The sequence below is a fragment of the Epinephelus lanceolatus genome, chromosome 14 (genome assembly GCF_041903045.1).
Source record: "Epinephelus lanceolatus isolate andai-2023 chromosome 14, ASM4190304v1, whole genome shotgun sequence".
Lineage (NCBI taxonomy): Eukaryota > Metazoa > Chordata > Actinopteri > Perciformes > Serranidae > Epinephelus > Epinephelus lanceolatus.
In genome coordinates, this window is record NC_135747.1 from 541,001 (window position 1) to 556,672 (window position 15,672).

Here is a 15,672-nt window from a genome sequence, read left to right on the forward strand (position 1 = left end):
ACTTGTCACAAGTAATTGAATTACTTTCCTCCAAGTTGGATGAAATTATGGAAAGACACATAGTTCAATTCTCACATTTCTTTTATTAAATTTCTCACATCACGGTATTCAAACCTTTTCAAATGGTTTTGAGGTGAGCTAGGCTATTCTTTAAATACAATATAAAAACTCTATAAAAATAAAATGTAAATATAAAATTAAATACTTTTTCAAAAGCCCAACAAACAGCTCCAGTTTTTCAAAAGCACAGCTCAAAATGGTTCTGAGGTGAGGTAGGCTATTCTTTAGATAAAATATAAAAACTGTATAAAAATAAATAAGACTTATGTATAAAAATAAAATGTAAATATAAAATTAAATACTCTTTCAAAAGCCCAACAAACAGCTCCAACAAAAGGTTCCTCATCCCTCAGAACAGATGTGAGAATTGGCGGCAATAAGGCTGGATTCACGTTGGGTCCAGCACTCCATTCATTTAATGGTGGTAGCGCATTTAGGCTGCATGCATTTAGCACACACGCACACAACAACCTGCTCACAGACTCACAGACACGCACGTACACACACACACACACACACACACCCACCCCTACTCGCACACGCACAAACATACACCTACTCACACACGCACACACACACACACCTACTCGCACACGCACCCAACTACCTACAGACACAAACAACCACCAACCACCATATAAAATGCATCAGCATCTAACAAGGCAAAAGTCTAGTCTCCTTTATAAAACTAGTGCCATTTAAATCCCAAGAAACACATGGTCCATTTTAAAACCAAGAAACATGGCCACGATGATTTCACACAAAATCTGAACCTGGCAAACCTGAATACCAATGTTTTCTCTTGCAACAGCAACAAGTAATCATCTTTGATGATTACCAAGGCTCATAACTAACAATGTGACAGTTTTAGCTAGTTCACATATTTTCCCACAAGGGAAGCTCGATACTCACTCCTGCAGCTTAGCACAGAGGTTCTGAACCCTTCTTGACATTTGCCTACTTTCAATATCCATGACGATTTTTTGAAAGGTCTCAAAGGTATATTTGAGTTCAACTGGATAGCTCAAGTTGAGTGCATAAATCAGGCCAAATAGCATGGCACAAGCCGATGCAATTGAGGACAAGTCGTTTAGTACCTCCACACCATCGATGACAAGGCCAATGTCCTCTGGAGGGGAGAGAGCGTCACCATCCCGGAGGACAAAGATGGCCATGGTGGTATGTTCGAGTTCTGTTTCCGCCTCTTCCTTTTGGACAACCTGAAATCAGACAATTAAGTTAGTTTAGTTTATTGTCCCCGGGAAGGGGAGAGGGGGGGTTATTCATTCAATAAATTCAATAATGATTAAGATTATTGACACTCAGACAATAAATCATGCAAGTAGTATATAATATATAACCTCCAGTAACCTCCATAATATATAAGTGCACTCCTGTTATCACATTTTAATTTTAAATATCAAAGAGAGCTAGAGAAAGAGAGAGGGAGAAATGGGACAGTTGGATGACAAATATTAAGAAGAATATATCAATGTGCAAGTTCCGTTTCTAATGGCTAACATTATATTTTGCTGGTTTATTTTTCCTCAAACACAGACACACTGAAGTGGACAATGGAGGCACATCAGCACGATATATGGAGGAGCATGAGAATAACTTTTTGGAATGTTGGTTAATTCCTGATTCATTTGTTACATGCTTTGGCAATATTGTTTGTTTGTAAACTGGCATGCCAATAAAGCACATTGAATTGAGAGAAAGACAGCAAGGAGAGGGAAAGACCCTTGGTGCTATTCTCCTGGATAGTTATTGATTAGTCTGATCCAGGGTCCAAAACTAACACTCGCCACTCGCCAATTACGGGTAGATTTTGTCTCTGGCTGGTAAATTTTTAAGACCACTCGCCACTCTGGCGAGTTATTTTTTTACCAGCAAAAAATGCATTTTTTGTTACTGTAGAACGGTGCTGGTATTGGCTGGTTTCCTGGCAGAGTAATGTGTATTTCAGGCAGAGACGATCTTTGGTCACGTAACGCCAGGGCCACACCGCCCGCGGAAGCGCTGTGAATAGCCTCGAAGCGCCTCGAAGCGAAGCCAGTTTCCTTTCGGCGCCCATGTTAACCAATTGTGTCATCCACACCGGCTGCGGAGCTGCCCTGCAGTGATCGTTTCGGCGTCTGGTCTATTTTCTGCACGAGCCGCGAGCGAATGTGTCAAGCTGGGCAGTTACCCATGATGGAAAAACAGCCCCAAATGTGACGGAGACAACAGCTGGGAGCAGAACTGCTTGTTGACCGGCAAGGAGAAATGCGCGTCTGACGGCCGAGATCCACCGGGCACGTCAGCAGCGCGACACTTCTGCAGCGCGAGTCCCGTAGCAGCTCGCCCCCCTGTTAATCAATTACAGCGGCTCCACCAGCAACGGGAGCGGTGCGACAACTCTCTATTTTAGGCTGCTCTTCTATTTTTGTCGCGCTACGCTCCCCTACGCGACCCTCCAGCTTATAAAAACTACATGAAATAGCGTGCTAAACGAGCACAATGTGTTTTTAAATGAATAAACCATTATCAGAGGTGATATGTGATGATTTTTTTTCAGGCATTTACCCATGTTTATCCGTGACATTGTGTAAATGTCCGTGGCGGACATTTGAAAGCGAGTAGATGACAAACAGTAGCCTACAGTAAACTTGTAGATAACTCAGATATACAGTACAGGCCAAAAGTTTGGACACACCTTCTCATTCAATGCGTTTTCTTTATTTTCATGACTATTTACATTGTAGATTCTCACTGAAGGCATCAAAACTATGAATGAACACATGTGGAGTTATGTACTTAACAAAAAAAGGTGAAATAACTGAAAACATGTTTTATATTCTAGTTTCTTCAAAATAGCCACCCTTTGCTCTGATTACTGCTTTGCACACTCTTGGCATTCTCTCCATGAGCTTCAAGAGGTAGTCACCTGAAATGGTTTTCCAACAGTCTTGAAGGAGTTCCCAGAGGTGTTTAGCACTTGTTGGCCCCTTTGCCTTCACTCTGCGGTCCAGCTCACCCCAAACCATCTCGATTGGGTTCAAGTCCAGTGACTGTGGAGGCCAGGTCATCTGCCGCAGCACTCCATCACTCTCCTTCTTGGTCAAATAGCCCTTACACAGCCTGGAGGTGTGTTTGGGGTCATTGTCCTGTTGAAAAATAAATGATCGTCCAACTAAACGCAAACCGGATGGGACGGCATGTCGCTGCAGGATGCTGTGGTAGCCATGCTGGTTCAGTGTGCCTTCAATTTTGAATAAATCTCCAACAGTGTCAGCAGCAAAACACCCCCACACCATCACACCTCCTCCTCCATGCTTCACAGTGGGAACCAGGCATGTGGAATCCATCCGTTCACCTTTTCTGCGTCTCACAAAGACACGGCGGTTGGAACCAAAGATCTCAAATTTGGACTCATCAGACCAAAGCACAGATTTCCACTGGTCTAATGTCCATTCCTTGTGTTTCTTGGCCCAAACAAATCTCTTCTGCTTGTTGCCTCTCCTTAGCAGTGGTTTCCTAGCAGCTATTTGACCATGAAGGCCTGATTGGCGCAGTCTCCTCTTAACAGTTGTTCTAGAGATGGGTCTGCTGCTAGAACTCTGTGTGGCATTCATCTGGTCTCTGATCTGAGCTGCTGTTAACTTGCGATTTCTGAGGCTGGTGACTCGGATGAACTTATCCTCAGAAGCAGAGGTGACTCTTGGTCTTCCTTTCCTGGGTCGGTCCTCATGTGTGCCAGTTTGGTTGTAGCGCTTGATGGTTTTTGCGACTCCACTTGGGGACACATTTAAAGTTTTTGCAATTTTCCGGACTGACTGACCTTCATTTCTTAAAGTAATGATGGCCACTCGTTTTTCTTTAGTTAGCTGATTGGTTCTTGCCATAATATGAATTTTAACAGTTGTCCAATAGGGCTGTCGGCTGTGTATTAACCTGACTTCTGCACAACACAACTGATGGTCCCAACCCCATTGATAAAGCAAGAAATTCCACTAATTAACCCTGATAAGGCACACCTGTGAAGTGGAAACCATTTCAGGTGACTACCTCTTGAAGCTCATGGAGAGAATGCCAAGAGTGTGCAAAGCAGTAATCAGAGCAAAGGGTGGCTATTTTGAAGAAACTAGAATATAAAACATGTTTTCAGTTATTTCACCTTTTTTTGTTAAGTACATAACTCCACATGTGTTCATTCATAGTTTTGATGCCTTCAGTGAGAATCTACAATGTAAATAGTCATGAAAATAAAGAAAACGCATTGAATGAGAAGGTGTGTCCAAACTTTTGGCCTGTACTGTATGTAATAACTTTGGTGGAAAATGCTTTAACATTTCATGGCTCAGCAAACAGTAAACAACCCCGCTGGCTTCTCTATGTGTCACTTCCACGCAGTCAGTGGAGCCCAAATGAATACGCCGCGATGCTACGCTGATGTGACGCTTACTTTTGCAGCCGGTGGAACCCGGCCGTAATGTGAACGGGCTCGCGCGAGAATTTTGGTGAGCTGCGATCGCTGCCCAAACGTACCTGAACAGCCCAGCACACAGGTATGTGTTCTGTCAGAGGAGAAACAAGCCGTTCACATTTCTGTCTTTGTGGCAGGTAACCATCTACAAACCTCACCGCACTTTAGGGACTGTTCTTAACTTATGAAGGGACTGTTCTTTACTTGCATGTTAATCAGTTGGTGCAGTTTCACTTAAGTAAAAAAAAATGACTGAACAACTTTCACTTGTATTGGAGTAATATTTGACCAAGAGTATCTTTACTTTCACTCAAGTCATGTCGTTGAATACTTTGTCCACCACTGGTCAGACATTCATGTTTATACGTATAGGACAGGCCCTGCTGTTGCAGTCTGGTCGAGCTAAAATCTTATGTCTCAACTGTCCAAAGGGGACTGAAGTCAGTGATTCATGTAAAATTCCTTAATAAAAGATTCTTTTTGTACTGTAGTAAGAATACTACAGAATTTATTAACCCAAATATTACACTCAACTGTTGAAACAGTTATTCATATTTTAGCATACATTATTACTAATATTATTGCACACTATTAAAATATTGATTGAGAATCGCATACAAGACCCAAATGACATGCTAAATAATACTGATAGCAAATTACAGCACTTAAAAGCAATTTTTATTTGGTTGGCTGGTAAAATATCTGCCTGGCTGGTAAAAAATTCCACTTACCAGCCAGCCTGGCTGGTAAGTGAAAAAGTTAGTTTTGGACCCTGGTCTGATCAAACGCCCAGGGCCAACAGTTTCATTTAACAGAAAACAGCCTGATCTCAGTGCATTGCCATGATTTGCTGACTTACCTGGTATTCTTTGATCAGGTGGCTCACATCTTCACCCAGGTACATCACAAGGGACTTCAGGAGGCACTCTCTTCTGATGTTCAAGTCCACACTCTGTAGCAACAAAGACACATATTAAAAGATAATAAATGTATCAGCTTTCAACTCACCAACAGACAGAACTGAACTGATAAAAGAGGAAATCAAATGGAATACATATGCATTTCATACCTGATCCAAAGGTTTAAGGACGTCCCTGGTTTTCTCACCGACAGCTCCACCTTTTCTCCTAATGACCTGAAGAAGCTGACTGCTCTGTTCATCCAAACTGGCCAAGAATCGTGCTTGTAGAGGTACCGTTGTCATCCGTAGGAATTCAGCATTGATCTGAAATATACAAATTAGACAACACATTTCATGTTAAGGCATATGATTGGCAAAGGACAAAAAGATCAGGAAAATATAGTGTTGTTTGCCTGACTGGACTCTGGACTGGATGGAGAGCTAAGAGATGATAGGTTCTAGATTCTGTCAGATTCTCGCACAGGAATACAGAAGCTCTGTAAGAGTGACCAGTGAGCCTATTCCAGTGTCTATTGTCTATTGTCTGTAAATGCTGAAATTTCTTTTTTTCAGGGACATAGTTTCACAGCAAAACAAGAGTACAACACACTCACAAAAATATAGTATTAAAAGATTATGACAGTGATTCAACTCATACCTCTTCTTCTTGAAACATCGCTGGCCATCGCTCCTGGAGTTCTTCCACCCTGGGCTGTTTTTCCACAATTTCTTGTCTACGAAGGGCAAATGTCTTGGCCATTTTTTCTTGGATAATCCTCCCGTTGTTCCATTTCTTCACCTCCTTCAAAAGTACCTGCCACTCCATCTCAAGATTGTCTGCTGTCACGCCAGCTGGATAGGACAGCACATGGTTGGCCTCACCATGTTTAGGTCGCTTGACATTTTTTGCTGGATGGGCGTCATCTGCAGCTTTGGTCTTTAGAGCATTGACAGCAAGCTCGGGGCATCCAAGTCCCTTCGGTTGGGTACGGAGGTTTCCCATCCTGGTTTTAAGTCTCTGCGTCCAGCCATAGCAGCCATTCCAAGATCCTGGCTCTGCCAAGCAGGGGTGCTTCTTGATCAGTGCCTCTGAAACCTCACAGAAGTCTGAGCTTTTTGGGTAAGCTTTATACTTGTAGATCTCATCAGACACCTTTTCCAGAATGTCTGACTTCATCCTAGGACTGACTTTCAACCTTGTTCCATTTGCCTTGAAAGCAGCATTTCCTCTCTCTAACTGGACTTCAGTGTCATATGAAAAGCTTGGAATGGGAAACTCTTTGGGCCACTGCTTGGTCCTTGAAGAAAGACTAGAAGAGGTTGTGGAGAGGATCACCGTGTCATCAGTTTCACCAGAAGTGGAAAAGGCGGCATCACTACTGAGGCTGACATGAACAGCTGTCTGTGCAGGAGTTGTGTCTTCATCAGGCAAAGGGATTACTTTGATGATGCCAAGATCCTTAAGTTCTCCAGTAGATGTTAAATTTACAAATGTATCACCAAAGTCTTTGTCCTGGTACTGGATCCTGAAGTTCCCACTCAATCCACCAGCTCTTCTCACATCATCAACAAGCTCCTCCACAGACTCTGGAATCCCATTTGGCAGCAACAATTTTCTTTTGTTGTCTGTTGTCAGAAAAACCAACAGCTTTGCAGACTTTTTTCCAGCCATGCTCAAGAGTCTGAGAGAGTAAGAGAGAGAGAGAGAAAGAGAGAGAGAATAAGATTAGTTCAAGTCAGACTGGCTTTGAGTATTAACAGTACACACATAGTAGACAATTTCTGAAGAAATTGCAATATATGCCTGCTCCTCTGTGCATCTGCCACCACCATGCTGTCTTCATGCTCACGGTGGTGTGTTGATGATGGTGATGATGTTTGTGTGTGTGTGTGTTTGTCTTTGTGGATGTATTTGTGTGTGCTGTGTGTTGTGTGCTGTGTGTATATGTGTTTATGTGTGTCTGTGTGTTTGTGTGTGTGTTGTATGTCTGTGTACAGTCTTTCTTAGTGTGTATTTCTGTGTTGGTGGGGCTGTTTGTCTGTGTTTGAGAGTCTATGTGCTTTTTTTACATGGATGAGTGTGTGTGTGGATGCACGTGCTCCCATGCGTGTGTAATTGTCTCTGTGTGTGTCTTTGTGGATGTGTTTTTGTGTGCTTGTGTGTCTGTGTACATCTATTTGTATGTGTGTTGTGTGAATGTGTGTTGTGTGTCTGTGTGTATTTGTGAGTCTATGTGCTTCTTTACATGGATGAGTGCGTGTGTGTGTGTGTGTGTGTGTGTGTGTGTGTGTGTGAGTGTGTGAGCAGGCGCTCCGCGCGCATCTGGTTCTCTGTGTATCTGAATGGGAGTTAACCTGAAAAATGCCTCTCGAACTGCTGCTAACCACACCTCAGCCGTACATCCTATCACCGCAGTCAATATGTCGTGAGAGAGATGAAAGTCTGAGGAACGCAGTGATGTGTTTTGTTTTTTCATGGAGCCAACACTGTGGTCAGGGTCGCGAGTTAAACACAAGGACCGCTTCTGAAAATCCTGTTTTCATTTTGTATGGGTCCCTATGGAGAAATTTCGAGGTGACTGTCGGCAGTTGGTGACTGTCAAAGCCACTGTGTTAGTGTCTTGGCTTAGATTTCGTAGTGTGAGCATGTGAACAAGCGTGCCTACATTTGTGGCAAGTTTCATGTGTGTGCAGTGAAATTTGTGGCCGCTGGCACAGTTTTTCCAGAGATTTTTGATGGATTTTTTTCCCCTCCTCTCACTCTAGCGATGACATCACCTGCTCTAGCCACGAAAATCCCGTGCAATACACACTTATTATAAATTTTGAAACTGGCCAAAAACTTAATGAAACTTAAACTGTGATTGTCCAAAAACCATAGCAGCTGTCAAAATGCTCCTTCTCTGCTGTGCATAGTAGGCATATAATTATTTCATACTGTATATCTACCTTTAGAAAGGGGCTGACAAAATAAAAGGTTGCAGAGGGAGGATGCTGACTTCTTGAGCTTGGAGTGAAATTCTGGAGAAGAGAGAGAGGGAGGGAGGGAGAGAGAGAGAGGGGGCAGGGACGGAGAGAGAATAAGATTACTTCAAGTCAGACTGGCTTTCTGTAGTAGCAGTATATACAGTATATACATAATACACATAAGTCACATCTTCTGCCATGCACAAAAGATCCAGGTTTGGGTGCTTCTGCCTCACAGCATGTGATATTTCCTCATTCAGAACATCGATGGGAATGGAGGAAACATTTCTAACTTCCAGAGTTGGTGTGGAGAAGCTGTACAGGTGCAGCTGATGGGCCATATGAAATTGATGCCTCTGTGACAATGATAGGAGCACATTTTTGAAGCAGTTTGTGTGATGCACAGCCCTTTTAAAGAAGCTGTGTTTTGCCTCAAAACGCATCGTCCATAGTGCAACCAGGGGACCAAACTGCTCAATGAACTGTGGATAATGCTCCAAATAGTGGTGTTTGGGCAGAATTCTTTGGTCAGGGAAAACCTCTTTCAATCTCAGCCTGTGTTCAGATATTTTACTATCCAAATAAGCTATAGATTCTTTGGTGTAAAAAGGTGTGACTACAAGGTCTACAATGTCTTTTAAATCAGTAAGGACTTGCCAGGCAGGTTCATTAGCAGGCACCTTGTCTCCAATCAAAAGAGGTAAAAATCTCAATAGGCCCCAGTTTTCATGTGCATTCCCCCCGATCCTTTTCTTTGTTGAATATGCAAGAGGTACAGGATGGGGACAATTTTTTTTGTCATTCCACTTAAAAAAGAAAAGTTTGTATTGCTTCATTCAAGTTGTCCAATGTAAAATATTTTTTACTTACAAAGACAGCCAAACACAATGCTATCTCAACAGGGACAATTCCCTCAAAGAGATGTTCCCTTGGTTCTCAGACAAAATGCTCCTGATCTAACTTCTTTAGTCTGAAATTCTTCACTCTCTGCTGTGCAGAATCTACACACATATGTCCCTGAGAAATTCCCCACGAATCCTGCAATGCTATGTGCACCAAGGTTATCAGCAACGATACACTGAACAGTGCCCTTTATCGTCTTTCCCAGCTTAGAGATAAAAACTCCATGTTGCTCCAACGTGACAAGATCATCTACCAGAGGTTCCAGCACTTTTTCATATCCATACTGCTTAACATCATTGCTATTGATCAAAGCAGCTAAATTTATGGCAGACAGGGATAAGTGGGACCCTGCAGGTAAATTACCTAAAATCCAATAAACACCTAAGATCTTATGTATTTTCCTGGACGTGCCAAGGGGGTTACAAATCTCAAATTCGTCCACATACAATATCAATGAAATAGCAGTCTCATTAGAGAGCAATACATTCTGCTGAAAGTTGAGTGAATCAAAGAAGCATGTATATTTCAGTCCATCACCCCCTCTATGATGAGATTTCAAATTAATAGCTTTATCTATAGTATTGGCTGGCAACTAAGAATCTGCTGCAATGACTTGAGTATTGGAACATATTGGAATGACCTTCTATTCTTTCGGTCAAGCACATACTCCAAGGGTTCTACAACACTGAAATGATTTTTGTAGTATGCCTTTCGTTTCCAAGATGTAGAGAGAGGACCTTTATCTCCAACTGCAGTTTGAATGGGATTTGACTTACACAGCACAGAGGCCAACTCCTGTACAACTGCTATGTCAACTTGGCATTTACGTTCCTGCAGTAGGTGGATTATAGTGTCATAGGTGACAGGGACTGAAACTACACTTATCAAATAGTGCAGCTCCTGCAAAAGGTCATCAATAGCCACACTAGGGACCAGGAAAACATGCTCTAATTTCAATAACACTGAAGCAATTTTGTGCTCTATAGCATTGGACAAATCTTCAGTACCGTGTGTATCAAAGACAGAACTAGTTACCTCATCCTCTGAAACATCCTCGTGTGAATCGTTGGCATTACTGTCTTCAGAGGAATAGTGGATTGGCTGTACCCTCGCAGCAATTTCAGGTTTTAAATCACTTATAGAGGATGACCTGTGATTTCTGTACCTATGAGTCCTGAATGATCCATAAACATTTGTTTTGTACGAGCAACTTTGAAAAATACAGTTTACAGTCCCGTGATTTTTCAGATGCTGTCCTAAGTGCTGCAAGTAGTCTTTAAGAGTTGAAATTTGCTTGTATTCACACAAAAGGCATCTCAAAGTTGTCTGCTGATCTTTTTGTGGGTTCAGTCGAGGGTGGCTTCTTGACAAATGGCTCTTAAGGGCATTCCAGGTAGTAAAAGAACAAGGGCATGTTGAATATGTGCAAGCGTAAGCACGGCGGCGTCCAAAATGTCTATGCTGAAGTTTGTAATGCTTCAGAAGTTCTGATCTTCGTGATTTGGTGGCACCACAGTCTTTACGTTTCTACATTCAGCAGACTACTGGAAAGGGGGAGTGGGTTGGTACATAAAAAGGACCCAAATTACATTTGCATTGTTGGTATGAGGTGATACTGAAAACTCAATTTATAAATATATATTACAAAATATCATCATCTTTCTGTAAAGTCCTCATGATTATATAGTAATATTTGGATACAATTTTGTCTTTGATGGTAGGCAAATCCTCGTGATTACCACTTGAACTGACAAAATGAGGTATGAAACATTTTAAGGACTATTTGAAATTTTGATTTTTCTTTTACATCACACAGGATATTACCATGTGGTATGTTTATTTAACATGTGACTTGATGCATACATTAACCATATTGTGTGATATACAAAAATTCCTTTTGATTTTTTTCTATTGTTTTCAACCATATCACCCTGCCCATGAATTCCACTACCACACAAATTTGCTTTGACAGCTCGAATTCCCCTTTGGATTCAGTCGCATAAAATAAAACTCCCTATCACAGGTGATGAACAAGAATAATACTTATCTTATAATAATCATGAACATAACCTTACATCTGATACTCAACTACATAGTTCAAATAGCATTCAAATATGACCACTTACCGATTAAAAGTTGCTGCTTTTGATTATGTGCCATCATTTCAGGCCTAGAAGAAAGGGAGACATTTGTTAATGAGAACAAAGTAACACACACACACACACAAACAAGACTACAGTGTTTTCCATTGAAACACATGCAAACACTCTGTGTGTCTTTCCCCCACTTCCAGCCCGCCGTTTAATGTAACAGCAAACACCGTTATGGTCGCGTTAATCGCAAATCGAGCAGCTTCGGAAATCGGGCAGAGACACCCGCAAAGAAAAAGAAACACAGTCCGAGCGAAGCACCGGAGCCGCGGACGGACACCTGGCCGTCACCGACAACCAAAGCCCCGACTGGTAACAAGTATGAGGGCCGCCGTGGTGAGCTAGCTCGATGCTAACTTCGGCTAGCGGTAGCGGTTAGCATCCGCTGCTAACACCCGCTTCCCAGCTCACCACAATGGCCCTCCTGCCCGTTAGAGCATAAAACTGGAGGCTCCGATTGTCGGTGACGGCCGGGCACCGACCCACGGCCCCAGTGCCCCACCCGGACTGCACCCCACTTCCTCCGCGGTCCTGACAACCGCCGCTGCTGCTACTGCTGTCTGGAGCAGGAGGCTACACAGTTGAGCCCAGAGGAGGGGCCCAGTTTGAATGTTGTGTTTACAAACAGAAACGGACAAAACTCCAGACCCAACCTTTAATAAATAACATTAAAGTAGCATGCATCGAAAACGACAAGATATTAAATTATGATTCCTACTGAAGTTAGCAAACCTGGATAGCTCTGCTAGCTAACGTTAGCTAATAATGTGTCAATGTTGTACCAAACAGTCACGGCTAATCGACGTCGTGTGATAAACAACGACGTAAAGTTTGTTTGTGTAACAGTGATGTAGAAAAATATATACATATTCAACGGTCCTGTTATATTTCTTACCGATTTCTTTCTCTTTTCTTCCATGGCGTTTTCATGTGAGAAAGGAAGATGGCGGAAAATCCAAACTTGAACTCGCCAGTTTGGTGACGTCACTACGCACACACGTGCATACGTGTCATCACGTGACATGCAACGTTTGCACTTGAATGGAAAATTACTGTTTGATTCAGAGTCAGTCAATAACTTTGAACCAATGAGGCCTTGATTTACATTTAATGAAAGTGATACAATACATTAAACCAAAGAAAAGACAGAAACATAGTTATATTGGGTCAGTTCAAATAGAAATCCCTCCTTCCATGAATGGTAGCCCATGTTCACTTTTTTCAGTGAAGGCAACAAATGTCAAAAACAGTCTCATCACATGGATGTGGACCTCTTGGCAGGCATTCCTCTCTACAAGCCTGTATCTGCTGATGGGATACTGCCTTGATGTAGTCTGTGGTGCCAAACAGGTGGGGAAGGCGGTACATCAGTAGTGGTCCACTTGGAGAAACTGCATTCCTACTGGGGCGAATTCTGCAGTCCTGCAGCTCTCTCTAAAAGAAGAAAAGCAAACAAAGCAAAAAAAACAAGAAACACTTAGCCTAAACTTGCACATCTTTTCAGTTATCCCATACTTAAGTGATACCGCAGTCATTCTTCTCCCCAAAGAAGCCATGAAGGGATTCTAATAAATGTGATGAGGGACAATACAGTCTTTCTGTGTACAATTAATTCTACATCTCAGCTGAAGCTCATATGAGGTTTGAACAGAGAAATAATTAAGCTGTTGTGAATATGAGTCTTTTGCAACAAAATTTCTTAAGCAGATCAGGAAGAAAATACTTTGGGATTCATATTCACATTGGAATTGTGAATATGAACAGCATGGAGAGGAATAATGATCACAGTGTCCAATACTGCAGTAAACGACTGGTGCAACTGGGCATATGAACAGTATTGTTATCATTATTTATTGACAGAATAAAAAAACAGTCTAGCCCAGTGAAGTTAACAATTAGACATAATTCCTTACTTAACTCAATCAAAGTGTTATCTTAATTCAACCAAAAGGGGAGAAAGACTTATTTCACTTATTTCCAAGCATGTGAACTGTATGAGATTTTTGTCAATGGAGTCCCCTGAGAAATGGTCATGGTCCTTTAATTCTTGAAGTACATTGATCCAGTATTGCGCTTGGTGTTTTCTTAAAAATCCCCACCATTGTTCAATCTTTTGGTTATGATTAGTTAAGCCGGTAATGTAGCATCTCTCACTGAACTCGTCGTCATGGGTACCTCTTAAAAACATCTGCTCCGCTGAGCGGTTCTCAGTGCCCAGGTCTGCCCTGATTCATGTGGGAGTGCTGCTCCTGTCTTCTACTTCATCAATGAAGTAACCAGAAATAACTCTGGGGTTGCTATTTGTGGTGTAAGCATGCAGCCACATGACCATACGCGAAAATCCATCAACGGCACCGTTAATACATTTTCCATAAGGTTTCAGTTTAAAATACGAATTGACTTGCCATAAGAAGTTGGGGCCTGGGTTTGTGTACAGGCGTCGTCTTAGACGGTTCCGTTGCCTCAGCTGTACTCCTTGAGGATCTAGGATTTTTAGCAGGTGCCGCACAGTTCTCTGAGTCACTACCAAACCAGTTTGCATGCATTTCACATTCATGAATTTGTATCCATGAAGCATCCTATGTTGGTTCAACTGCTCCTGCAGAAAGAGAGCAACATCCAGCACGTCAGACTGGGCTTTCTGCCTGAACAATTCCAACGACTTGAGATGCCTGCGCAGTGTTGACATACTAATATTAATACCATCCTCATTTTTAAGAAACATCAGTAATTCCCAGTGTCTCAAACCGAGAAGGTAGTAATAGCAGATTAACTGTGATAGCGTCATCACTGCCCAATGATTAGTGAGGATTTACAGGCGACAAGAACTTTTTCTTTATCTTATCTCGTAATTACGAGTTCCTGATCTCGTAATTACGAGATCTTTTCTCGTTACGAGATATGGTGTCTATTTTTTTTTTTTTATCCAGTGAATGCAATGTGCTTCCATACATAAGGATGTGACAGTGTGGTCTGTATAAAAATATCAATTTGTGTGTGTGTGTACATGGAAAAATACACAATGTCAAATCCCTATGTGAAAATATAGCTAAATGTAAAACCATAAATTCTGTTGTTCATCACATCCTCATGACAACTTAGAAACATGAATTTGATATTAGTCATGCATTCCAGAGTTAGGGGATCACAATTGAAGTTTTTACTAAAATCCAGCTAAATCATTAATTTTCTCGTGCTTCCCTAGCAGAGCAAACACACACAAAATAATAAGCAGTAAAATTGTCTGTATTTTTCTTCTATTTTTTCATTTTTGAGGTTTGCGAGCCACTGTTGCAAAAAAATTAAATAAATAAATGCTAAGTTTGTGTTGATATGGATGTCTGGGGGTTGTGGCTGTGTAGCTACTAAAAAGATATTGTGTGTTTGTGTGTGTGTGTGTGTGCATGTGCATGTGTGTAATTATGTAGCTAAAAACTGCAAATTATGAGCTGCAGTTTGCTGCAAGGTTACATTACTGTTGTCTCCATTTCTCTCTCTCTCTTTCTCCCTCACTCACACACACACACACATCACCCACTTTTACTCGTCCATACACTAACAGACACGCACGCACACGCGCAGGCTTTCAAACCCAATAGAAAGTTGTTTACACATTCATATGTGCAGTGCATTTTTGTATAGATTTCAGTAGTAGTGTGATGTTTTGTGTGTGTGTGTGTGTGTGTGTGTGTGTGTGCGCGCGTGTGCGCATGCGTGCACGTGTGTGCGTGTGTGACAGATCAGTTATTTCAGTACTGATATAAAAGTAAACTTGACTTTATCAAAGGTCATGTGCACATGTACATGCACTTACACAGTGCCATACACATCTGCAATCATGCAATCAGTTTACTGGGCTTCAAAGGTGCCAATACGGAGTAAACAAAAATAAAACTGACTTTATTTGGGTGAGGGGATCAGTGTGTTTATGCACCTGGAGTCAGAGCAAAAATTCTAAATGCATGTAGCTCGGCTGACTCGTCATTGCATTCATCCAACATGGGGATGAAATACTGTTACACACTGCATCACTGACATATCCCATACTATGATAATTTAAATTTTAAAAAAAAAATCCCTCTAGCATTTAGTATATAGAAAATAATTCATAATCCATATTTTTTCATAAAAGTAACAGTGAGTCTATGCAAAGGAATTTGTCTTTAAAGGATTAAAAATCCTCAAAATGAATGAATATTTGGTATGTATAATCCGAGTAGGAG

At 41.6% G+C, this 15,672-nt stretch overlaps 1 protein-coding gene across 1 annotated transcript; it reads right to left on the minus strand.

Annotated features, from left to right (window-relative positions):
* Positions 1 to 63: 63 nt before the first annotated feature.
* On the minus strand, positions 64 to 12,426 carry LOC117251281 (uncharacterized). The gene is made up of 7 exons (XM_078174835.1): positions 12,345 to 12,426; positions 11,426 to 11,469; positions 8,379 to 8,450; positions 6,088 to 7,111; positions 5,598 to 5,753; positions 5,388 to 5,480; positions 64 to 1,280 (listed from the first exon to the last, which is right to left on the minus strand). The coding sequence occupies exons 4-7, from the start codon at positions 7,099 to 7,101 to the stop codon at positions 969 to 971; spliced, it is 1,575 nt and encodes a 524-aa protein (XP_078030961.1). The 5' UTR covers positions 7,102 to 7,111; positions 8,379 to 8,450; positions 11,426 to 11,469; positions 12,345 to 12,426; the 3' UTR covers positions 64 to 968.
* Between the last annotated feature and the right edge of the window lie 3,246 nt (positions 12,427 to 15,672).

Excerpts from the sequence above, each read along its gene's own strand:
- LOC117251281 (XM_078174835.1), bottom strand. The coding sequence starts at position 7,101 with ATGGCTGGAAAAAAGTCTGCAAAGCTGTTGGTTTTTCTGACAACAGAC. Across the intron at positions 5,481-5,597 it reads TCCTTAAACCTTTGGATCAG|AGTGTGGACTTGAACATCAG; the intron begins GTATGAAATGCA and ends TTGTTGCTACAG. Across the intron at positions 1,281-5,387 it reads ACCTGATCAAAGAATACCAG|GTTGTCCAAAAGGAAGAGGC; the intron begins GTAAGTCAGCAA and ends GTCTGATTTCAG.